This window comes from Atractosteus spatula, chromosome 3 (genome assembly GCF_055471065.1).
Source record: "Atractosteus spatula isolate fAtrSpa1 chromosome 3, fAtrSpa1.hap1, whole genome shotgun sequence".
NCBI classification, from domain to species: domain Eukaryota; kingdom Metazoa; phylum Chordata; class Actinopteri; order Semionotiformes; family Lepisosteidae; genus Atractosteus; species Atractosteus spatula.
In genome coordinates this window covers 48,596,354-48,622,737 of record NC_142708.1, presented here as the reverse complement: position 1 = coordinate 48,622,737, position 26,384 = coordinate 48,596,354, and the positions used below count along the sequence as shown (strand labels likewise).

At 38.5% G+C, this 26,384-nt stretch overlaps 1 protein-coding gene across 8 annotated transcripts in view; it reads left to right on the top strand.

Annotated features, from left to right (window-relative positions):
• erbin (erbb2 interacting protein) overlaps positions 1–26,384 on the top strand; it is a 132,352-nt gene that overhangs the window by 91,975 nt on the left and 13,993 nt on the right. For 5 of the 8 annotated variants that reach the window (XM_088909896.1, XM_088909901.1, XM_088909897.1 and 2 more), the window contains 12 exons: positions 349–478; positions 1,880–1,995; positions 4,071–4,140; positions 6,738–6,837; positions 7,800–7,921; positions 8,779–8,952; positions 9,726–9,902; positions 11,567–11,684; positions 12,890–13,073; positions 15,773–17,369; positions 19,537–19,680; positions 21,499–21,585. In XM_088909896.1, coding sequence (XP_088766022.1) covers positions 349–478; positions 1,880–1,995; positions 4,071–4,140; positions 6,738–6,837; positions 7,800–7,921; positions 8,779–8,952; positions 9,726–9,902; positions 11,567–11,684; positions 12,890–13,073; positions 15,773–17,369; positions 19,537–19,680; positions 21,499–21,585 — 3,019 coding nt within the window. The remainder of the gene's footprint in view (positions 1–348; positions 479–1,879; positions 1,996–4,070; positions 4,141–6,737; positions 6,838–7,799; positions 7,922–8,778; positions 8,953–9,725; positions 9,903–11,566; positions 11,685–12,889; positions 13,074–15,772; positions 17,370–19,536; positions 19,681–21,498; positions 21,586–26,384) is intronic. The other 3 variants (XM_088909898.1, XM_088909899.1, XM_088909895.1) reach the window with 1 other exon arrangement.

The window sequence follows — 26,384 nt, the reverse complement described above, 5'->3', positions numbered from 1 at the left end:
TGTAAGTATAAATGGCAGTCCTCTGCCTGCAATAAATATCTGTCTAAGATATTGGAAGAACCTATTTCAGTGATGGTTTTGATCCCGGGAAGTTTGAGGCCAGCTTTTGAAAAAGCAGTGCTGATCTTACATTTATTCTGCAAGAGAATGGTTGGATACTTCTTGAAATGTGAGCTCAGCCTTTTGTTTTTTTTATTTTGGGGAGGAAAGTCTGTCTAACAAAGCACTTGACTCAGATTTGCTTCAGTATTAATTAACACGCATTGAAAGAAGGCTCAATTAAATAATTAGATTGCATAATCTCAGCAGGGGTCAATTTTGATTCGTTTCTTGCCCTCCCATTTTCAGCCTCTTGGCACTGGATGAGCTGGACTGCAGTTTTAACGAAATTGAAGCTTTGCCGTCATCCATAGGGCAGTGCACCAACCTGCGCACATTCGCTGCAGATCACAACTTTCTGACACAGCTGCCTCCTGAGGTAATGGCATCAAAAGAGTCATCTGATGGCTCAGAATTTAAGCTTCATCCACAAAATTGGGTTTATTGTTAAAAAACGTTATTTTTTAACGAGATATAATGTGTTGATAATGATATGCTACCAATGGAATACTGCTGTTTAGAAATTCAAGTACAACTGAGCATTTCCCAGGTTTTTTCCTCGATGACAGACTTATAACATAACATCACTTTATTAACCCTTTACAATTTCTTGCATTAGGAATTGTCTTTTCGAATACCCCAGCTTGCTCTCCATGAGACACACAGACACAGACATAGGGAGAGAGCCTGGGGTCAGAGCGCAGGGTCTGTCATTGTACAGCGCCCCTGGAGCAGTTGGGGTTAAGGGCCTTGCTCAGGAGCCCAACAGAGTAGGATTCCTCTGCCGGCTGTGAGATTTGAACCTGCAACCTTCCAGCCACAGGCGCAGATCCTTAGCCACAGAGCCACCGCCCCGCCCCGCCCCGCCCCGCCCAAACAGTGAAGACATGAGCCCGTTTGAGGCTGAAAAGAGGGGAACTGGTGTCGCTGTTAAAATAAAATCTATTTTTTGCGCAAAATGTCAGAAATTGAAACGGAAAACGTAAAAATCTCTTGTCCTTGTCCTCCTGTATTGTGCAGTTAGCCATTACTGAATGTTCAAGAGGCCATTTCACCCTGGCCTACAGTTGTATTTTCAGATAAAAGTACTCTGTCACAGTGTTAAGCAATAAGATGCAAATGCTTATTGTGTTTGATGACAAATATTTTTAATTCAAAGCATCGTGCCCTATGTTTTTTTTCTTTTAAATAAAAAATGTGTGATTGTATTCCTCAGACACAATTTGACATTTCAATCCATGTTCAAAGCAGTATAATTCTTAAGATTTTGAGCCTGCCATGTTACCAAAACATAACTACAATAAAAGGAACTGTTGTTTTCTAGGCACTGTCTTATGGCATTTCATACAATGAAAATGTTACTCTTAAATTTAAGTTTGCATAGAATTTGGTAAATTTGCATGAAAACAAACTCTGCACTGTGAAAGTTGCTTTGCATTTTCCATTAACATACCTGAGGTACAAATACTTTGTTTTCTTGATAAGCAAGATATAATGTTCCTTTCTTTATTTTTCTTGAGTAATGTACACCAGAATATACATTTAGCAAGAAATAAACAACCTTATCACCTGTTCCAATCAAATCTCACTATATAATATAGTGCTTATTCAACGATCTTTAAAAACATTATTTTCAGTTATTGTTACAGAGCTTATTTTCTCTAACCTACACAGGTCATTGTTTAAGTATTTTTTAACATGAGAGCTCCATATACAAATATGCTTTACTATTCTTCACAAAAAAAGAAATTGCATGCTGCATCTCGTTGTATAACTGCAGATTGGGAACTGGAAGAATGCAACAGTGTTGTTCCTACACTCCAACAAACTGGAACACCTGCCCGAGGAAATGGGAGACATGCAGAGACTAAAAGTCATCAATCTCAGTGACAACAAGTGAGTTATACTTCTAATATCTCAATATTTTCCCACATTTATTTTTTTCTTTACTAGGGCTACAAACTGAAGACAAATTGGATGTACTGTTCATGGCCAAGCAATCTTCTTAACCGCTTTATTTAATACAGGATTGTGGGGGAACCAGAGCCTATCCCAGCAAGCAACAGGCAAAAGGCAGAGTACACCCTGGACATCCACTGCAGGGCACACACAGACATGCACACACTTAGACCAGGGCCAATTTTCCCAGAAGCCTGTTAACCTACCTGCATGTCTTTGGACTGTGGGAGGAAACCAGCACCTGTAGGAAACCCCCACGTAAACACAGAGAGAATATACGAACTCAACACAGATAGCAACGCAGGATTTCAGGGACCCAGTGCTGCAAAGCAACAATGGTACAGTAAATACTACACCATTGCTCCACTGCAGTACATTCATTTAGCTAGGTAGTGATATTTTGGAAGTCAAGAAGAAAATGTACTCTGAAGGTGCTTTGTGTGGGTTCTGGAGTTGCTCATCCAGCACAAACCTCCAGTGAGTGAACCATGAGCCTTGGAAACAGACCAGAACTGGATCAACTCCAGGCCAGCACTTCTGGTGCAGCAGTAGTGAAATCAGTACAAGTTCACTGGTGTTTTACGATGTTAACTGTTGAGCGTCATCTTTGAGGTACTTTCTGTGTCATCCCCTTTGAGGTTTAGTTTACTCCTTTGTATTGAACATTATTCACTAATAAAAGCAGAACTGTGTTTCTGGTGGTTGACTTGGACAATGTAAGTCCTGGAGCAGTGCTTAAAATTATATTTCTGCCATAACATACACCATAGACTTGAGAGCAAAGCTTGTTATGTCAATATATGGTCCTTAGTATCCAAAAAAAAAGAGGGATCTTTTTCTTCTTGAACAAAAAATCTCTTTTTTGTTCAGTTTTGGGGTCTCCCAAATGGAGTATTTGGTGTATTTTGTGGACATCTATTGACAGGATCATCTGCAAAAAATGTTCTGTGATTCTGATTCAGAGTTGATTGGTCTAGTGGTTTTCTATAGTTAATAATTTGTAGCCAGTTTAATAATTAAAGATGGTGACGGAAGCCATCAAAACATCAAAAAAGAGAAATATAAATTATTTGTTAATTGTACCTGGAGTGTACACTTGGTGCATACTGTAGTGGAAATTAGGACACTAGATTGCAAACCCAAAAGATAGGGATGGGATTTTGTCTTGGACTTGCCTTCTCCATATTCCAAGATATCTATTGGAATTCATGGAATGTAACATGTATGTATGGCTTTTAAAAGTGTCTTGGGTGTGACAGATAGAGCGAGATTTCATTGGCACATTTTGAAGATGTATTTTTAGCCACCATTTGTTATTATCCACAGTCTTACATGGTTTTCCATACAGCTCCAGTTCCAGTGCCCATTTTCTTCATTTGTTCAGCTTTAGTCACTTTGACAGGTTATTACATCCCAGTGGTATCTTAATGCTGATCTTCATTCTTTATTAAGATCACTGCCTCTGTTTACCCCTGCTGGGAAATCAACTGCATCAGCAAACACTGCAGAAGCCAAACCTGTCAAGAGGAGGTTTCCCTTGTAAATATTATGGTGATAGGGGATTATCCAACCATTCCAAGTACAGAAATGTTCTGAAAAGCCAGAAGGAATCACTGTTTTTAATTTCACTCTCGGGAAACAAAGTTGCTATTTACATTAAATACAACATAATTGAGATGCATTTGTTTGTGTGGATGCTTATTTGTGATTGTTTGGTGACAAATGTTCTCTATGGGAGAGAAAACAGTGTGTTGTTAATGGATCTTTAATGACATAATCCCTCAGAATTTAGACATGGCTCTGCAGGGAATTTTAAATCACTGGGAAACTGATGGTCGCCAATAAAAATAATGAACTGTCTAAATTTTGTTTTCAAAGCACCAGGTATGCCTGGTGTTTTACATTATTTGAAGTTAACATGGTCAGCTTCTATCAGGCCCTTGTTGCGTTTAATGTGGTATACAGTTTTTTTTAATAAAAAGTGCCATAACATGCAACTCTCATTCTAACAGGTTAAAGAATTTGCCCTTCAGCTTCACCAAATTGAGCCAACTGACTGCTATGTGGTTGTCTGAAAACCAGGTGGGTGACTTTACAATTCAGGTTTCACCTCATGTTCACTGTGCACTGACAATAGCGGACGCTATTCACCCTTGTCACCCTTGTCAATTCAAAAGTGTCTTCCCTTTTAGTTGAGACCATAATCGCTCACCTGTTATTGTTTGGTTACTCTGAAGAAAAGGCTTCAGTCCTCTGAAGATGTATAGTATACATCAAAGAATGTCTTTTTCATCTCAGTACATGAAAATTATTTTACAGGCCTCCATCTTCCGCTTTCCCCTTTGGGAAACCAATGCAAAGTTCTATCAAAGAACAAACATATCCTTATTCTCTAAGCAGCAGTGTTTCCACCCCATAGACTAATCTTTTCAGATTTCAGAGGCAAATAGAGGCTGGTCAATGCTGAGATGGAGAACTCTTAAGAAAACCAGGTTACTGTGTAAGTGTTGCTGCCCCAATATTGCAACTTAGAAGTCCGTGTACCATCCTTCAGACATTAAACTCCTTAGGATGACAGATGTCCTGACCCAGGTGTGATTTTTAACTTCTGTGATCTGGCTAAATTCTGCTTTGTGCTATTAAGCCCAATTTGGTCACCCATTATTCAGCGATTAAAGCGTGTCCCCTCCCAGTCTGCAGGGGGATCCTTTGTGCTGAAAAAGTTATACGTATAATTAATTATGAAGGTGCATTTATGATGATGATATTACTATTATTATTACCACCTATCTGTTTTTTCCTCAGAGGATACATTTGTAGCTACTTTTTAAAATTTCATTTAAAAAACAATGCAAACTCAAGGATTTGAGGAAAACCAATTTTACTGCCTCTCCACATTCTTTTCCATCTTTTCTGGCTCACTGACTCCCTTATTCACGTCTTCCTTTTTAGTTTCATTACAAACTAGCCCTTCTAAGGTTCACTTTATTGTCATTCTACACTTATTCAATGTACAAGAGAGAAGGAAATATAGTTCCTCCTGGGCTGCGGTGCACAATACACTAGAACAATACGCAATACGCAGTACACAATACACTAGAACAATCGGAATAATGTCTCAGAACAACACAGAAGAACACACACAGGAGGTGAGTGGCAGTCAAGTCTGCAGTGCAAAGTGGATTTTCTATTGAAAAAATAACTTTTCTATTAGTTTCTACCTAAAGCTTTTTATGACAAAAAACAGCATGAAACAGAAACCTGTGCTGGTCAGAAACAAGTGATGAACATTAGAACTGCCTTAAAGGTTCTTATCAGGTTTAGTACAGATCTGTCTTTGTATGCCGTGTCAAAACTGCTCTTGATTAGTTTCCTACCTTTTCTGACTCTGTGGGAGAGACTAGGAGTTTAGGAGGTCAGGAGTTCATTTGCCAACTTCTCTGCTGTGGAAGTGGACAAACAGTGATACTAGGGCACTGACATTTACCCTGGCAAGATAGGAAAATATTATTGGCATTTGATCTTACTTGAATTGTTACTCACAACGTGCACAGCAATAAAATCGAGCTAGCTCATATCTATAGCAAAGAAAAACTTTCTCTAATGTGCTTTTATGAAGATAGTTTTTTTATTGTTCGTAAAACATGCAGAATAGGCAATGGAGTTGTGGTTCTTGGAGCAAGTGGTTTGTCAGCAGTAGGACTTCTGGTGTGAGAAATGTTCATTTAAAGGTTGAAGAAAGATCTACTCTGGCAGTTAAGAAGTAAATTCTGTTCTTTAATAAAACATGACCTGGAAACCACAACTTTAAAGTAGTGGTATAGTTCCACCGTATCTAATCTGAGTATGCCATATGGTACAGAAACTTTGCTCTAAGGCAGAGTATAGTAAAAAGTTTAGCAGTTTTTGAGTGAAGCAAGGTTTGATGTATAATGATGTATATTATTTGAATTTTGTGTTTATAGTATTTAAGAGAAATGGTGCTTATTTCGTAGGCTCTTTATGGAAATGTGCACAGGTGTGCATAGTGTTTGCGTGTGAACGAACATGCATTTAAGGATCAACTTTATTGTTCCAAGCATTTTTTGATGATTGAGACTCACAGCCACATGTGCTCAAGTGAAAATTACTGCTTACCAGCTGGTCCCCATTGAACGTCACTGACACTCTTGACTCCTTTGCAAGCCTGTGCTAACATGCAGCTCAGGCAGCTGATGTTGACAGGGGAGTTCTCTTACCAGACTAGCTGTTTCTCGTATTAGTGTTCATTCCTTAATTTTACAGGTGCATATTCATAATCACGCTTTATAAGATAGTTTCAAAGGAAATGCAGGGCTGTTACATAACTGTATTGAGTTAAGGGGTAAAAATGGGATACTCAAAAGCTTGGTTACCCAGAACTCCTGAAGGTTATCCAAGGCCTGAGCTCTGTAGAAGGGGACAGGCTTGGACTTATAATTGGATTATGTTGATAAAATATTTGTCCTTGTCCTGGTTCTGCTCGTATTTTCTTTTCAAATTTTTTTTCTCTACTCCCAAGGTTTTATATGCATCTAGATAACATCATGCTGCTGAAGGCACGTCTTGTCAGGGCCTGAAAATTCCAGGCTTCCGTCCAGTTGAAAGTGAAACACGAAACGGCAGCATTCTCCCTCACCTTGCTTTATTTTCTCCTCCAGTCCAAGCCTCTGATACCCTTGCAGAAAGAGGAAGATGAGGAGACACACAAGACTGTTCTCACCAACTACATGTTCCCTCAGCAGCCCAGGACTGAGGACTGTAAGTTCCCCTGTTGATTCAAAAGCATCACTTAATGCCAGAAAGCTATAGTCATGTTAATTATAAACTGATGCTTGACATTTCCCTTTCCCTACCATCTGAAACTCTGATGTAAAACTTGAGCGCCATTGAGTTATTTGGGGATTCCAGCATTATGCTGAATTATGTGTCACAGAATACCCATTACCACAGAATCTCAAGGGGAAGAGAGTCTGGCTTTACTGGTAGACCTACTTTCCTATTTGTCACTAGAACAGCAGTGCTATACATGTAAAGTGAAGATTTTACCTTCTTGCAAAAATGACATAAATGTATACAAAATATAGCTGACTTTCTGTTCCTTTCTTAATTCCCTGCCACATTTTTACCAGTTTGCTTTGTGAAATGTGCACATACAGTACCAAGGAAATTTTGTATAGGATACCAAGGGAAAAGGTATATAGATTAATTCACATTGAATATAAATTAATGAAAATAAACCATTTTTCATTGTTTGTTCCAGTGTTAACAAACTAAATGCTTTTTTAATTAAATGCATTTTGTCTGTATAATGCTTTAATGCTAAGTAATTCTTTCGATTTCCACCCAAGTAGACAGTTTAGTATAAGAAATAGTGTATTGTAGAGACAGGTCTTATTTAAGACGAACAATTTAAATTGTCATCTTGAATTAATAGCTTTGCATTTTACTTTAAATGTTTTTGCAGTGGACACAAAAGCACCTTTGATAACTCCTACAACCATAAAACTTTCCCCAAGATTGCAACATCAAGATAGTGGATATGAAACAAACGTGTTTTGCAAATTAAATGTCTGTTGATCACAAATCATTGATTGCTACAGTTTGTGATGAACTCGTTCAATTTATATCCATTTTCGTTAAAAGTTCTCGATGCTTATGGAAACTTTGGGATATTGTTTTGACGGAATTGAAACCTTCTCCCGATCTGTATTGACTCGCAGATGCGCAAAACTCTGATAACGAGAGCTTCAACCCCTCACTCTGGGAGGAGCAGAGGAGACAGCGAGCACAGGTGGCCTTTGAGTGTGATGAGGACAAGGATGAACGAGAGACACCTCCTCGGGTCAGTGGGTCTTATAGACAGCTGCTGCACTCAGTAATATTGCGCTGGGAAGGGCTAAAAGTATTACTGCTTCCTTGTTGCACGCATGTGTTCTCATTTTGTTGCTGTTTTTAACTAGGCCTTTCTATCCGTTATAACCCACAGCCATCGGAAGTGGCTTGTAAAGGATTTATTCTTGGGCATTTAAAAACACAGTTAGAGAGTGAAAGGTCTTAGTCATACGCTTAGTCTTGGAATAGAAACTCGTGGTAGAAAACAGACAGGTGGAGTTAAAAATGACCCGATCTTTCTGTCAGTGTCCACATGGTGTTGTTGATTTGGGCAAAATCCCTCTTACTCTTACACAATAGACTATGCTCTTTTCTTCTTATTTTTCTTTGAAACAGCTCTACTGTGATCAGCATTTACGGTGCTTAATTTTAGATTGCTTTATGAGGTACAGTATTCATTTCTGAAGCTGACGTGCATGTCAAAAATGGCACCACATCTTCTGAAGTATCACAAATTGTTGTTTATCCTGAAATTGAATCAACTGAAAACAGTGCTTTATATGCAAATTCCCTTAAATTTAAGTAACGTCAGAAATCCATTGATTTTTTTTAACCGTCTAGATGAAGTGTACTCCACCATAAAGACTACTTTTGAGGGTTTCATAACATATCAGTGAGACTGTCTTGTGTGGGCAGAATCTACAAGTAAAAGGTACATGGATGCTCAGACAAGATGGATTTCCGACAGCATGTTCGCAAACTTCCATGATGCTCACAAGATGTCTCCTTCTCTCTCCCCAAAGAATCTGTCATTCTGTCTGCCAGCATTCTGTAATTCTTTTTGTATTTTCTTGCTCGTCGGCTCAGGAGGGTAATCTGAAGCGCTACCCCACACCATACCCAGACGAGCTGAAAAACATGGTGAAAACCGCTCAGACGATCGCACACCGGCTGAAGGAGGATGAGTCGTCGGACGAATCTGGTAAAGACACAAAGCAAAGCGAAGACACCACTGTCACAGTACGAGATGTTGGAGTAAAGGTGGGTGAAACTGTGGGATAACAAGAGATGTCATAAGCTAACAAGCAGCCTATCCTTAGGTTTTTATGGTGGATCAAAACTTTTTTTTCAGGCAGCCAGCAGTGCCAGTAATATAAACCAGTCTTTGTGGTTTATTTTTTGTCAGACCACATTCAGAACTACATTGTTCTTTCCTCCACTTGTTGATATCAATGAAGATTGTGAAGACCTTGGTATTAAACAACAAAACATTAGGAATGAAAATCCAAAACATTCCGACTTAGAACATTTCTCTAATTTGAATAGAAGACTTTCGCAATGATTAACTTTACGTGAATGGATTGTAACATACGATGCCGTGTAAATGTCCTATTACAATAAATATGTAATCAAAACGTGCACCATCCCAGTGTGCTAAAATAAAGGGACGTGAATACTTATGAGGAAGAAGGTTTTCCTCTGCGGTTGTTACCCATAAAAGTGTTCAGTGTCATCTTTTAGGTTTTGATTAAATTGTTTACACTCGTATTACACAAGAGAATTGGCCAAGATTGAAGGGGGGGTAAATACTTTTACAAAGCACTGTATGTATGAGTATTTGGTGAGTAGCTAAACAATGAATCACAATTGTAGAAACCCCTTCTTTCTATTTAGCAATACCAAAATCATATTTATTTTCCTGATACATATATCACATTGTAAGTAAATCCCATGGATAAGCTCATGTGCCTAGACAGAGTTCAAAGGCCTCTGCAATAAGTGAGGAGTTCTACACGCTCTTTTTGTTTGGCCAGGCTTCCGAAAGCTGTGCAAACGGTCAGGCAGTGGAGATGGATCTGAAAGCAGCTGCAAACTGCATCCCAAAGCCTAGTGACCTCGATTCCAAGGTTGCTGTAGAGACACCACAGGCAGCTGCCCTTCAGATCCTGGACAATACAAGAGCAGCAGTTAACCATGAAGATACTCTTGAGGTATGACGTTGTGACAGATCACACTTCGCTATGGGAAATTGCTTTTCAGTATCAGCTCAAGTCAGCTAACCTGTTAGACTGCATGTACACTATCAGAAAATGCCCTTCAATACGTTTCTAGTTTAGCAGCTGCATTTGTTTCCATGGGATACCGCTATTTGTCATTTTAAAAGGATGGGTTTCATCACAGTTGTACATCCTGGTGTTTTCTTGAGAACATGGGATTTCTGGTATGTTAATAAAATAATTGTGGCCTTAAAAACATGTTAGGCAAAACCTAGTGGATAGGTTGCAAAAAAGTGGGTAACCATTTGTTCTCCTTGGAGTGAAATTGAGCAGGGAGCCTACACCATTTAACCCTGCATGGTTTAAATAAGTTTCTACCATGAAAAATCATTTAAGTTTGAAATAGTTTGCCTATAATGGGATTGACATGGAGTAAATGCAGTTAACATTCAACATTCAGTTGAACGGTTGAAAACTGTGGATAATTACTTTTTAAATAAGAGCAACATTGTCATCTTTCTTCCATACAAAAACCATATATCAGGTTGTTATTTGTGCATATTTTTGGAAGAGAGCACTGCAAAATATGTTGAATTTGTTGTATTTATAGGAAAAGGTTTTAAACAACCCTCTAGTATTACAATTTCCTTGCAATGGAGATTTTTAGAAAATTATTTTTTTTGTTTATTTGTTCTGTTAATTTGCAGTGTGGTTGGCTTTTTCATCTTCCTTATTTTATGGAACCTAATTAAAACTGTAGAAAATAGGTTGGTGCAGAACAAATCTAAGCTAATTTTTACTTTCAGCTTTTGAGCCCTCAATGGTTTCAAATGCTTTAAAATTCAATCTGCAACTGTCAGCTATTTAAATACCTTTGAACTTCTCTAAAATAATTGAGTGAAGTTGGTTGGCAGTCTCCAGGCATTTATACAGCATAATTAATATTCATAAATAGGAAATACATAGTTATTGATAAAAAGTGAGCCTGCTAGTATTGCTTTTCCAACCAGTAACTCATAGGTCACAGTACATCCACAGGGGAGATTAAACACTGGAAAACAACACAGGGGTGTTGTATGTTTTCAAGCAGTTTTAAAAGTTGTAAAACTTATGCTGGTTGTTGATGATTATTTTTAGAAGTGTATGATTCTACTGTTTCTGTGGTTTTCAGTTTTGTCCTGTTATCTGGTTTCCTGTAGGTTTACGTACAAGAAAAGTGAAGAGGTGCCTTAATTGCATTTTCTTTCTTTTTTAAGCTCACTAATCCAGTACATACTGAAGACTCTCATAGTATATTTTAGAAGTGTATTGTATTTTTTTAGTTTTCTTCTTGAAGCTATATAAATAACATTTGTTTGACCACATTTAGGAGTAGCTGCAATTCAGCATTAACCCAGTGTGTAACCCAATAATGTATAGATCTTGGAAGCCATCCCAGATACAGATACTGTATGTCATTTTCATTACAGTAGAATATGTCACACTGGGAACTAAATAGTGGGAAGATGAACACAATTCCACAGAGTGACGCTGAGACTTAATAGCTTGAATATAGCAGAATGAGAAGTGCTTTTGGCACACGTGGAAAGGTGGTAACCTTCATTTAACTTTTATTTCTCCAAGCTGTAATACAGAAACCTGTAACATGTTTCCTTCAGGACTCTGAGGACTTGTCTTCTGATGAGGAGGAGATGAAGATTGCAGAGATGCGTCCTCCTCTGATTGAGATCTCAATCAACCAGCCCAAAGTGGTGGCTCTGAGTAAAGACAAGAAAGGTACAGGCATTAGCGTGATCTTTTACTTCGCTAGTGTTGGTTCACTAATGCTCCAGAGTCCTCCCATCTTCCAAAGACATGCTGGTTTCGGTTAACTGGGGTGTCTAAATTGTCTGTGTGAGTGTACCCAGTGGTGTGTGTCCCATCCTGGCTGTGGTCCCACACAGAACCAGTTGGTTTTTTAATCGGTTTTAATGAATGAACAGAGGATTAAAGCAACCATTCATTTAGTCAAGCTAACATACACAGTGAAGAATACCATGTCACTTTTCCCACATTATCTACTTTTTATAAAACGGTCATGTGTATTCTTTTGTTTAGGAAATAATGATTGAAGCCCATTGTGTGGTGTATCTATTATGTAAAATGTTATTGAAATTGGGTGGCATGGTGGCCCACGCTGGAGCCCTGGGTTCAATTCTAGACCTGGGGTGCTGTCTGTGTGGGGTTTGTATGTACTCCCCATGTTCACACGGGTTTCCTCCAGGTTCTCTGGTTTCCTCCCACAGTACAAAGACATACTGGTAGGTTAACTGGCTTCTGTAAAAATTGGCCCTGGTGTGAGTGTGTGTGTGTGTTTGTGTGTCTGCCCCCTGAGATGAATTGGAGCTGTGTCCTGGGTGTACCCTGCCTTGGTCCCATTACATTACTGTGGCTCCCCTGTGACCTGAATTGGATGACGTGGTTCGAAAACATATATTGAAATTAGTGGCACGTAGGCAAAATTAAATAAGGGAGTGTGAGTTCACTTGAGAACTTGTAGTGATGTGTTGTTTTTACTCTGGTCCTTTTGGATCATCACACATTTTTTTTGTTAGTGATAGTTATAGCAGCTTAGTAAGACCAAGACTGAAACTTTTTTAAAACACTTCCATTCCTGTAGTTTCACTTTTATAGTTTCCTCAAGATATTTTATCATTTTACATATGTTTTGTGGCTCATAAATCTGGTATAACTGGAGCTATGAAATGCAGTTTCCTTTTTGGAATTGAATTTGTTGAATCCATTAAAAACACTATTAATTTTATCAAAGTGGTTCTAAATTGTTCAAAAGCTGGTATTTAAAATGACTTTTCTAGCGTGTAAGTTATTTAAATGTCCAAAAGTAAAATGATGAATGTATAGCAGAAGTAATGGCTGTTGCATGTCATTAAGCTGCATCTTGAGGAGACACTCAGGGAGCCTAACATTCCCTGTACTTCCAGATGAGAGCAAAGATTCAGACTCTTTACTGGAGGAAAGCGCTGTAAACAGTAACCAGAACAACAGCAACTGTTCCTCGCCATCCCGCATGTCAGACTCGGTGTCCCTCACCACCGACAGCAGCCAGGACGCCTCCCTCTGCACACCAGAGAGAGAAGCCAAAGTCATGATCATCTCCAAGATCAGGTGAGATGGAAATGGAGGTGGGCTGCACTGTCCTGTGTTTTGCTCGTGTTCGTTATCGTTACTTAAATCTCTCGTCTTGGCAAGGTCTTGCTGCTCGACTTTGAACTCTCGTTTCCATCCTTTGGTCTTGGTTGACTGTTTCAGTTCCTCAAGAGAAAACGGAAGAACTTGTGAAGAATGTGTTCCTTTACCACTACAGCTAGACTATAGGCTTCACTATAGCCCCTTTATAAAGATTATTATTATTATTATTAATTAAATTATGATTATTATTACTTCATCGTTGATATACAGTATATCATTTATATTGTCACTCTGTGGCTTGTATCAAATATTGTATATGTATGTTAAAGTACTGTATGGGATATTGCCACTTAATGTAGTTCTCTGGAATGATTGTAAAGAAATACTGTGTAGAAAATGTAATCTGGTGTTTCAGTTTGAAATAGAAATGTTACTGAAGTAATTACAGGGCTTCTGACAATTTTAAGAATTTATGACTGGACCGAATAGTTTTTCAACTTCATAGAAATGTTTAAATTAGAAGTTTTTTTTTTCCACTTGGTTATGAAGTTGTATGTATTTGTGGGATTGTGGTGTAACCATGTTAATATATTAATGTTTTTTTAATGATACACAAGGATTCAAGAACAGTAAGGAAATAAATCTGTAGGAGATTAAAGTGAATGAAGATTAACATACCATCACTCTTTCATAAAAATAGTACAGAACAGTTCCATGAGGAATGGGGGGTGCCAAATCATCAAACATGCCAGTTAAGTCACGAGTTAAGTATTTTACCACATAATTGCATTGTACAACTCACTCCAGGTATGTTTGCACTTCCAAATGTTAGCATTATTATGACTACATTAATTTCTGTTAGTACTGTAGTATTGCAATATTATTATTAAAGTGTACATGACTTTAATAAAACTATACTTTAAGCAAAAAATATGTAACAGAGCTTCACATACTTGAATTCCTAGTGTTGGCTTGCTTTTCAGGTCATTAGAATGTCGTGGTTAAAAGGGTTACACTGCAAGCGCAGCGGAAGGTATTCCAGACAGTGCACATGTAAGAAGATACACCCGAGAGGCAGTAATAAAGCTTTTACTGTTGTACACTAAAACTTCACATAAACATACCCCTGAACTGCTTCTGCAGAAGGTCCGTGTCAGCTTGCAAGTCCTTTATGATTTTCCCTTACTGCTCTCTACCTGGAGCTCTGCCCCTGGCTTTCGGCTGAAATAGTCTATAAACCATTACAGTCACATGGTATCATGTTTATGAAGGCGACATAACTTTTTTTTTTGCCTTATTCAGGTAAACCAAAAATCTTATCAGTGGTAGATAATTGGGGTTTTTAGATGGATCCACAGATTTTTTTCCAAGCATGTGTAGCTACAGTGCCATGGCCTAATTGGTACATAATACATTATTCTGGGAGATTTTTAATCTAAATTAGTGAAGGTTGCCTTTTGTCATGTTTTCTTCCCAGATCAGAGTGTCCAGTGGAAGAAGTGTATCATATGCTCATATGTACTGTATGCTCAGGCTGCCTGCTAACATTAACATGAATCGATGCTATGGCCAGGAGCCATATCTTTTCCCTACATTAGGAAAACAGACATCTCTTAGTTGCTCCCTAGATTGCAGTATGCACCTAGATAGGTAAAGACCACAGGTGCCCACAGTATTACTGCTTCTGGTATCTGTGTCCCCTAGGCATCAAAGCCAATGTAAGTTGCTTGTAAAAACAGGAATGTACTCAGTGTTGCTCTACTATGAATAATTCACACTTTTCTGATTTGTCAGTGTGTGCTGGCTTGTTGGTCTTGGCTCAGAATAAGGCACCCTCCCTTATAGTAAAAAGTACATTTTTTCTTTTCAAAATGGGGTTTCAACTAAGGGGTTCTGATAATCATATTGTCATACATTGTTAACAGCTTTGTGACATATTAGGAATTCTTTAAATCATCTGACTGTCTCAGGTTGTATTTATGTTCTTAAAGAAATAAAAGTTGACACAAAAATACATCGCAGAACATAGATTTTTGTTCCTACTTGCACATACAGAAGAATTACATTATTACTAGTTGTAAAATGTGAGTCACTTCTGAAAAGCCTATGTAATCCAAGTGAACATACCAGGACAGTTTTATAAATGTAAAGTGGACAAACATAAAGACGACACATTATGAATTTAAATGTTCCAATAGCGTAGCAGGTTATGGTCATTAGATATATTCATGTGAAGTGGAAAAATCAAATTGTGCTCTTCAATTTTAAAATCACTTACTTACCAGCACCAGAGTGTAACAGCTTATAGCTCTAGTGACCCTCTCAGGATAATATGCTTACTGAAGGTGGATTGAAGTGTTAATTTGTTTTTTTACTGTTTTTACTTAGAATTGTTGTTCTTTCAGCATGTAATGCAAGCTTCAGAAGTCTTAGTTCCAGATGTTCACACATGCTTTTTTTAAGATACCATTTTTTAGAGATTGTTGGGTGCATTAAAAAGTCAGATTCTATGTATATAACCAAAAAGGTGCCAAAGGTCACATCCATTCTTGGAGATGGACGTTGGTGGAATGGAGGGACGATACAAGAAGTTTGTCAACTCAAGCGTTGCTGTTTTTCTTGAATCAAAGCGTTTTTGAGAAGGCATTCATTCAGTTCTGTCTTTTTGATTCTAGGCAAGAAGATGAAAATCTAAATCAGCTGAAAGAAACGGCATCCCTGCTGCAAAATGGAAATGGGTCTGACACTTCGCTGCAAGCAATCCTGAAAAACCAGCAGGAGAACGATTCAAGGAAAGAAGGACTAAAAACGAGCGAGTTTGAGTTCTCGGTGGAGGAAAAGCTGGCACTTATTGAGAGGGGCATTGACTTAAAAAATGGGATGGAAGATTCTTACAGCAAATGGGATGAGATCAACATGAATGTGTCCCAGCTCCCTCCAGACAATGTAGTGAGGTTAGAGGACTTGGAGAAGACTAAGAGCGTGCCTCGCGAGGAACTGAGGGATAAGTCTGTGATTAACAACAACAACACCAAACAAGCCCCAGACCAGCTGGAGAATGGAAACCAGCTTCCAAAGCCGGTTCACACAGATCATCACAATGGACGTGTGGAAGAACCCCCCCAGTCCCCAGCCAAGTATGAGGTTGTGAGAACAGCAACAGTAGGAGTGACAGCGAGCAGTGAGATGTCTATTTCAAGGAGCACCGAGGAACTGTCCCCTCAGAAACGGGGGCCTCCAGGCCCTGTGGTGAAATCTCAAAGCATCACTAATATTGAGACGGGCGTGCTTAAAATCTATAACATTTCCAGTGACAATGGTCCCTATGAGACCAGTGCTGCAGGGCGCGTATCTGTGGCCAGTGCCCAGGGACAAAACATCGTCCGCAGCAAGTCTGCCTCCCTACTCAACGACCAGCCCCTGCAGGTCTACCCTGGCTCCTCCGCCTCGTCATCTGACCTGCTGTCCAGCAGTAAAACCTTATCCAAATACGACCCCGGCTTCGTTCAGCAAGGCCCCCATACAGGCAGGGTGCCTGTGCCCACTGCTATGCACGGGCCTGGAATGCCTCAGTACAACATCCAGTACACGAGTAGCACGATGCCCAAAGAGAGCCTGTGGACTCAGAGGACACCAGTTCCTCCAGATCAAGGGTACTTGCCGCCACAGCGGCTGCAGAGGTCCGACAGTACAGACAGCTACACCAAACACGCGGCGGCCAACACAAATTACTCCAACCGCAACAGCGCCCAGGCCTACACCCTGCAACAGCGTGGGGCGGCCAAGCCCGTGGAGATGTGGGCGGTCCCCCCACCGAAAGACAGGCTGATGCTAGCTGGTCCGCGGAGCACCTTGCAGAGGCAGAGCAGCAGCTCCTCTACTGCCTCCATGGCCCTTGCAGACCCTGGCCACCCCCGACGGGTCCCAATGCCGGAGGGCGACTACATGACTTACAGGGACATTCACACTATGGGCCGGGGGCTGGCGCCGCCCATGAACCAGGGGCTGCAGAGGCCCCTGTCAGCCAGGACCTACAGCATCGACGGCCCAAACGCGCCCCGACCGCAGAGCGCTCGGCCGTCCGCCCACGAGGTGCCCGAGCGAACCATGTCTGTCAGCGACTTCAACTACTCACGGACTAGCCCAAGCAAGCGGCCAAACATGAGAGTGAAGTCGGAGCACTCCTTGCTGGACGCCCCAGGGACGGGGAGGGTGCCAGCAGACTGGAGGGATCAGGTGTTGAGGCACATTGAGGCTAAAAAGATGGAGAAGGTAAGCATCTGTTTTCTGGTACCTGTTGTTGGTAAACGTGCTCTGTTTTACAGGCAAGACGGAGGAGTCAGTACACCACATGTAGAAGATGTCTGTTATTTGGTACAGACTGGACATCGCACAGTGAATGTATTTCTATTTAAAATAAGGCGCTTGATAATTTCAAGTAAAGGCCATTCAGAACCTTTTGTTGATTGCTTCAGCTTTGCCTCACTGTAACTGAGTGTTTATTTTCCTGAGGTCCGTGAGACTTGTAGGTTCATTCCTGAGGATCCTTCTGTCTTGGTTTAAATTGTTATAGAAAATGAGCTGAATTTGAGGATTTGATACTGCCTTAAACTTAAGTGTCTTTATTCCCCTCCCGGATTGTATTGGTGGATGACTGTGAGGTTTAGCTGACAGACATCAGCGTGTAAGGAAAATACTTTTTAGATGTGAATGTAATGTGTTTCTTTTGGATTGATACTACTGCAGCATATTCAGTATTGTTCATAGTTCAATTTCAGATTAAATTTTATTATCCTTCTGTCCCGTTTTCTGCAAGAGTGGTGAAATTCCTGTATATCTGTAACTGGGATTATTATTTTTTAAAGGATTAGCATGTTCTAAATAAGACTTTCTGTCCCCCTTTAATTTGGGTTCATTGAGTGTTAATGACCTTTGTGTGTATGCCACATAACTTGTCAGAGACATCCACCAATTGTTTTGTCTGTGAGTCCCATGGTGTCTTACTGGAGAGTGAGCATCAATTGGAGAAGTGATGCAGCTTTCCCTGCCAGCTCACAGAAACCCCAGTAAGTTACAACTAGTCACAGGGGTTGGTGTTACAACCTGTACACCTCAAATCTAGTTGTTGATTGCTAATGACAACCAATTCTCTGTTGAGCTGGTGATGTCTGCACGGCACCATTGCTCACTGGACTACATAGAAACCCCTTCCTAGTTATTTCTATGTGTCCTGCAGCCTGTAAAGCTTGAGGAAACCATTTTGTTTTCCATTAGAGGGTAAAGCAAAATGAAACAGACTCGAAACTTCACTTGAAGAAAGAAGCAATTTGACATCACAGGAGTTAATTAATGTTAATAGAATGCTGTCTTTTCTCTTGAGGACTTGGTGGTCTTATTTTACTTAAACTCCATTTTCTTGCCAGTATACTTTATAGTGCAGTAAAAGTCTCTGAGGTCCGTGTTCTGCAGATAAGAATGCAGTTTTATCTGTGCATTGCCTCTCCTCCTGCGGTTGTCCAATACATACTTTCAAATTTGATCCTTCACATTTTCTGTATGTGGTGCCATGGCGACACAGATCTTTCCTCCTCTGTTGGCTGTTTTGATTTTCTGCACTTTATTAGTATAGTCTAATATTTTTCAGGGTTATTGTTGATGTATTATTTATTTCATCTGAAATATGAACATTTTGTGGAAATACTTGTGACAAATAAAACATAGCAGCTCCTTTGAAGAGAAGTTGAGAATAGGGTTTTCTTTTATGGATTTGTCTTGTTATTGCAGAGCTTGAGGCATCAAAGCAGATTCATAACTGTGGCCACCAATTATCTAATAGGTTCAATAGGTAATAGATCCTGTTAGCAACCTTATGGCTTGATATGGACAGAACCTATTGTCTTTTTCAACACTACTACTATTATTGCAAACCTTTGGGAGAAAGTATTTCAAATTCAATCTTAATTGCATCTAATTCAGAGAAGAATGTTAACGCCTCTTTTTCACTAGTTTTCCCGACTTAGTTCAAGTCCAAGAGGGCCCAGAATATGAATGCTAACAGGGTTGAACATTGTATCCCTCAGTCTGCTCCCTTATTTTTTTTTAACTCAGTCTCGTCTGATGTTCTGGTTGTTGAACGTTTCTTTGCAGAAGATATCCGAGACTTGACTAAGTTTAAAAAAAACAACACTTAAAAAGGTCCTCCTTTTCTTGTCGTGTTTTTCTGTGTCAATAATGCATGACTGTTCCTTCCAGAGCTCCAGAGCACTAACGCGGTGTCACTGTTGTACTAGTCCGCCTGAGACGTGCTGTTCCCTGCATGCTGTGGACCTGGAGTGGGCTGGTGTGAGCTGTGTGCACAGTGTGTGGTCTCTGTTAACACGTCTTGTAACGCATGTCTTACTAATCTGTCTGTGTTCAATCTGTGTTCCTCTTTGTTTAGAACATGCTGTCTAGGTCCTTTAATTCCAATATTGCTGCAGTTAGCAGCTTTCACTATGGCAGCTCTAGAGATCTGCATGCCAGCCAAGGCAGTCTTACCTTTAGTGTTGCAGATGGAAGGCATTTTGGAGCACACATGTTCCGCGTGAGTACCTCCCATTAGGCTAATCATAAGCCCTCTAACTAATCATTCTTTTATAACCTGTTTAAAGAGGCATTCCTTCTTTTGGGGCGTGCAAGACTTAACAAATGTTGTTTGATTTTTGTTCTCCGTTGGTTTTTAGTAATTGTTCAAAGAATTAGGAAAGAGCCTAACACTGTGTTTTAAAGTTTATGCAAATGTACTCCTAATATGGATACATTTAGGTAGACAATGGATTTCATTCAGGCAAATTTGCATTGACAATTTTCATCTGAAATGCATTTAACACTCCAGCTTTATTTCCAGAAAAGCAAAATGTCGTTCATGTATACATAAAATTTTCTAGTGTTAGTCATTACTGATACAATACACTGTTGTATTCTAGTCCAAATGACTCCATTTGGCAAGAGAGAAACAATGCGATGTGCCAGTAATTTGCCATAGGGAGCTGATAGAATTGATTATATTCTAGATAATTCAGTGTGTCTGAAAATTATTGCATACCTTTTGTGTATGGTATATACATTTGTCAGCCGCAGGTGTTTTGAAAAATTATGTACAAAGGTGTAGTACAGCTCAAGCTATATGTTTTTGGCTAAGATTAAGGGTCTTGATCTGATTTTATGGATTAAAATGAAACACAGAAAATGCCTTTCTTTAAACACTTTATCAACAAATTATAGAGCACTTACAGTATTCTTTGTTTCCTCTACATTCCTGACAAATCAAGCTGAGATATAGACTGCATAGGTCACTTTAGTTTGGCTTTTAAGAACAGTCCAACTCTTCTCTCTTGACTTCCTTTATCAACATCGTGAAATACTAATGGGGCCTTAATTGATCTCATCTTCTAAGATACTTTTCATTCTGTTTTAAATTACTCCCTAACCTTTCAAATATCTGTAAAAATAAATTGTGTAATAAGAAGGTAAGTGTGGTTTTACTGCTGCAGACTTAGAAGATGATGAAAAATCAAGGCTTATTTTTGAGTATCAGTAGAATCTTAGGAAAGACTTCTTTGGGACTGGACATGATAGGGAAAATAAGGGTCTTGAAATGCTTCTGTAGCTGACAGTTACTGTAATTAACTAATTATTAACCACTTTAGAAAAGTATTAGGGTTAAGGTTTAAGAGATTTCATTTTGGCCCATTGTAGCTCAATTGCAATGAGAAAAGCTAGCATAGAATGATTTAACGTCAGTAGAAAAATACGGCATTAATGAAAAGTAATGGTATGGTATTTCAAAAGTGATTTAATTCTTTTAATTTCAGAATCAATCCTCTTCATTAAAAAGGGGCTATTGCTGCTTTATGCTAATGTCTAATGGATGGCATTTTGTGTTCATACCAGAATGCCCTTGTATGTTTGTCACATGATTGTAGCACATCTGATAGGTGGGGCAATAATTGTTGTAATACTCAAAGGCAAACAGGGTATCATCACAATTATATTCAAAGACTTTCCTCAAAATTTACTTTTGGGGTCATTGACACCTTTCATAGACATTATTCTGGTAAATAAAAATTACTTATATTTTAATAATTTTTTAACTAATTTTTATACCCATAATTTTACACACATTAGGCTCTGTGTCAGCCCAAACAGCCATTCAGTAAGTGCCACAATATGAAAATCTTTCTGTGAAAAAAGCAGTTACTTTACACAGCAGGGTCTTTCACATTCTTTAACCTAAGTTGAACGGTCAACATCTGGCACAGTTTTTAGTATTTTACAGGTACTGTAGTAAATGGAAAGTTACAACATGTTTAAAAACTAAAACCAACTGATAAATAAGCCTCTTTTTTTTTTTGCTTGTCAGGATGATGTCTTTGTACCTCAAGTACAGCAGAGCTACTCAATGGCTGGACTCAGTCATAAGGATGTGCCTATGGATGTTATGAGAAAAGTAAGTTAATCTCTTTTTGTTTTGGATGTCTTTACCTCTAATGTTGACTCCTCACTTATGCAGAAATATCTTTAATGCCTTTATTCCTTAAAGCTGTGAAAAAATAGCATGTTTTTTTCAGCCTGTAAGAAATGCAAACAAAAATACTTTCCATTAAATAAAGAAGGGATTAATAGTAATCATGGAATTTTGTGCATGCCATGAAATAGACCAGAAGAATTATGTTGTGAACTCATTGTTACTGAATTACACTCTGTGGTAGCCCACAGATGATTAATTAACCTTCATTCATGAACAGGTTACTTCACTTCACTGAGGATTATTTGTTTTTTTTACTCCAGAGGCCTGTACTTGAAGATAGTTTTGAAAAAGTTATAATTACAAAATTAATTCCCTTTTGAAGGTCAGTTGGTTTAACCACGTTTTTACTGTTTGTTCTTAGACAAAGAGTTTTCAGAAATTGAGCAGATCTAAAACATGTTTAATTATTTTGCTTGTTGTAATTACTGTATCGCTAGTCGACTCTCTAAATGTAAGAGCTATTTTTGCTTAGTTATCAACAAGATGTCTCTCGTATTAAATCCCAAATGAAAAGATTCATTTGAGAAACTAGAATAAAACCTTTACTCCTAGGGCACAATGTTATTACACGTATGTGGAATACATATGTTAGAGGAGTGTTTGCAACAGAACCGCAGGGATTGTTATTTCTTCTTGCCCACTTTGAGCAAAATAATAAGATCTCCTTGTTTGAATTTGCTTACGTTATACAAACTTTATTAATATTAAAGTTTCATAGCAAGAATTACCAAACAACTATATTGCACTTTCCTGGCAATTTTGTAATGTTTTTAAGGCTTTGGTTTTACACCTGTGAGGATGTTTAGTAAGAAATGTTTTTCTCTATCAGCACAACTATAAAAGGTTTCCCTATTAAGAACACACAAAAACTGAAATCTTTCTATTTGAATTTTAATGACATTGTGTGTTATCCCCAATGACTACTTAGTTTTCTTTGACTACTACAAAATTAAAGCATTTACAGTATTTCCTATACTTAATATGTTGCTTTGAAAGGGAAGTATAAGTACATTCTACAGTGCTTTGATTATCTGTCTTGATCAGGGAAGAGTCTGTTAAATATTAAGAGGTACAGAGGAAATACAGTACAAAATGTCTATCAATGAGCCCTGTCTCAGTGGCTGCAGTGCTTTCCTTATTTCTGGGAGCTGCCTGGAAGACAGAGCTTCAAATTCCGATCACATCTGAACCTGTATGGACCCATATCATTGGAACCACTGACATTTGTTTCTTGAGATTTTTTTGGACAGCAGCGTTAAAGATCAGGTCCTGATTATCTGGTCATTAAAGAATTAATAAACGTGTTGGAAAGAGAAGTGGCATTAATCCTGGTGTCCTGCCTAAATTCTACTCTGGGTTCACACAGTCTGGCCTCTCTGAATTTCCTTAATTCGGTAGGTGAAGCAGTTTTTCAGTTCTCCGACTTCTCTGCTGGACAGTGAGGTTCCTGTTTATGAAACGCAAATAGTATCCTTTGACATGAAAAGCTCCATGCAAACATGAGCAATTATAATTATTACTTAATTACAGTTGAATTTGTGATCGTATGAAATTGAGAGATTGAAGACATAGGTGTCCTAAGAAGGGACTACAATTACTGAGTTAGGGATGAAACAAGCTTTGTTTACATTGAGTAAATTGATGTACCGATTTTAATACTCCTTTTCCTTTTTAAGATGCAGTGCCATCTTGTGTTGTGCTTGGTAATAGTTTTTAGCACTTCTGATGTTGTATCCAGAGTTCTGTCTAAAAAGTTAATTGTAGTATCTAATAAAAGTTCAGTGTTGTAAAACTGTCTGTTTAAATGCATATAACTATGATGTTAGTATATAGATTGGTATAATATGAATCATGTGAATGAATATTAGGTTTCTCCCACTTTTTTCACAGTGCTGAAAAGCAAAATAAGCTCTTATTGTGCTATCTCTAATTCTAATGATGCATAGTGATATATTGCTCTTAGAGCATGTCATAACCCTGAAAGATACTGTACGCCGCATAACTCTTGCAAGTTTATTTACTATGCAAGGGCAAATAAGGGCAAAACAGTGTCTGCTCACCTGTATACATTAATCAGGGTTTAGAGTGTATTTAGATGGTTCTGCTTTTCAGAGTTCAAAGCTAATATCTATTCCCATAATTAATAGTGACTGTGTGCTCTTAAGCTGATTGATTGCCTTTTTACACATCTATTCATAATTACACTGTAAGCACATAGTTCTGCATCCTTATGAGAATTATTAAAATATAGAAAATGTGAATGTTTTATTTTGAGGAGTGGCACTTACATTTCAGGGTTTTCAGCATTAATAATTCATTATTCCTCAACTGTTGCATAAAACTACAGTTAAACCCTTAAATCCTGTATTTAAACACTTTGCCAATAAATTGGAGCCAAGATACACTGAAAAGGATGGAATTGCCTTATCTGTCCTTTTGGGATTTTTTTTTAATTCAGAAGGCTATTTTATCCATAAGGAATTAGTAATTATTTTAGGTTGTATCTGCTTATAACCTTGGGGATTAAGTAATGAAAGAAACTCATTAAATGTTCTTCTGTGATTATTTGTCTGGGGAGCGGTGTTTTTGAACTAATTATTGAAATCCTCATACTGTAGTATAAAAAGGTTATTGTGAGTGAAAGAGAAAAAATCAATTGCTTTGTTAAGTATCAAGGCTCTTTTCATGTTCAAAACAATTCATAGATATTATCCGTTTTCTTTATTTAGTTAAATGAAAGGAAAACCAGAGAGCACATTCACTACGTAGATGTACTGTATAAGTGCAGACATTTAAAACAGAATTTTCATTACTTACAGTACACCAGCATTATTGTTCGCTGGTAATAAGATATAACGTATCCTGTTCATTTTCCTACTTCACTGTATAAATTAAATGGATCTTAATTTTTAAATTTGAATTAAAATGTATTCTAAAAGGATGTTTTGGAAGCGAGGATCTTACCCGAAAACTTTGGTGATTGAAAGTTGTTAAATCTAATCTAATCACCAGTTGTTAAATTCATCAATACAAGAATCTATAGCAAAGCCATCCTGAGATTTGAGTTATTATTGGAAGTAATTTCTGCCTGAGACAGAAGTTGCATCCCTGAACTGCAATACTGAAGGCACTTTGCAGAGTTTGGCAAGGATATATTTTTTAAAATTAAACACTGCTACAATTATTGTATGTGTGTATTATTGTAGTGTGGAGCTCCATGTGCAATTAGCATGGCCTGTAGGTGCCGTAACAAGTCATGCCTAGTTGATGGAGGTAGAAAATGGTTTTACATGCAATATCCCAGAATATCAAATAAAAGCTTGATTGGGCTCAGATCTGGTGAAAGAAAAGGCTGTGACATATGGATCACATCAGTGTCATGCTCAACAGACTACTGGGTGACCACATGTGCTCAGTGAATGGGGGCATTATTATTCTTGAAGACATCCACCCCAGCAGGACAAAAATGCTGCCACATAAAGTGAAAATGATCACTCTGTACCAAAATGCCAGGAAAATGTGGTCCACAACACTACAGAACCACCAGAATCATTCACGGTTGGAACCATTCACATGTCTCCACTGCTTGGTGGTAAATTGCCTGTGTACCACTGGACTCATAAATGTGCATTGCCAGCTATGATGAGGGGTTGGTTCCCTCTCTGTGGAGTTCTCAGCAGACTGTTTTTGATTAAACTGACTGCTCACACCCCAGGTTGAAATTTGCAGTCAGTTATTCTGGATCTGTTGGCCTGTTTTGCTTTGCACTTTTAATTAATGCTCAGATGTCACAATCTTGGAGTATGCCCTTTACAGCCGATACCTGTGCTTCCAATGTTTATACCTTAGACACTGTTGCTGGTAAAACATCCTCAAGTTGAGCTTTCTTGGACACTGAGGCTGCAGCTAAAAGCACCACAGCAATCACCCCTCGTTCAAAGTCCCTGAGGTCTCCTTTTGCAGCCATGCTAGCTAGACAAAACATGAATATGAACAAAAACATGTTTTGTCTTGACACTGAAAGTGAACTGGATTTGTTTGCCAGGCCCAGAAAATACAGGTTCACCTGAAAGCTTTTAGGTTATCAAGCAATTTTTGGCAATAACCCTTATATTTGTTAATTATATTAGCCCCTATTTGTGAAACTATTGTTTCTAAAAGGAACTGGAGTTCACCATTAGCTAGTCCACCTTAATTTTAAGATTAACAATACTAAAACTCACAATATTTAGTACCTCGGAGAAGTCACTACATCCTGCTGCATTTAGTAATACAAAACAAGCTTTTTTTCCTCCCTTCTGACTGAAGTGCAAATAACTGCACATATAGGCAACCAGGCCATACTCATGAGCCATACTTGTGTTGAAGGCCTTAATTTCAATATATTTTACTGAGGTGTTTCCATGGTTTTGTCCACATCTAGTATACGTGACTAGCTATTAGATTGGTCAGATGCTATCAACTAACAAGTTAAATTGGCTAGATGACTTTCTCTCACTTGTAACCTTTCTTATGTTCGTTTGTATTGCTAAATTCTCTCTTCACACACTTGTCTTCAGTAAACACCTATGTGCGATCTTTTTGTTTCACAGCAGATTGAAGAGAAACATCCTTTATGATGTTTTTACCAATTTTATAGTTAGGTAGAACTGTCTGTTTTACCAGGGGAATGGGTGATGGAAATCTAATTTACCACCCTAATTACCGTTATTTTTCCA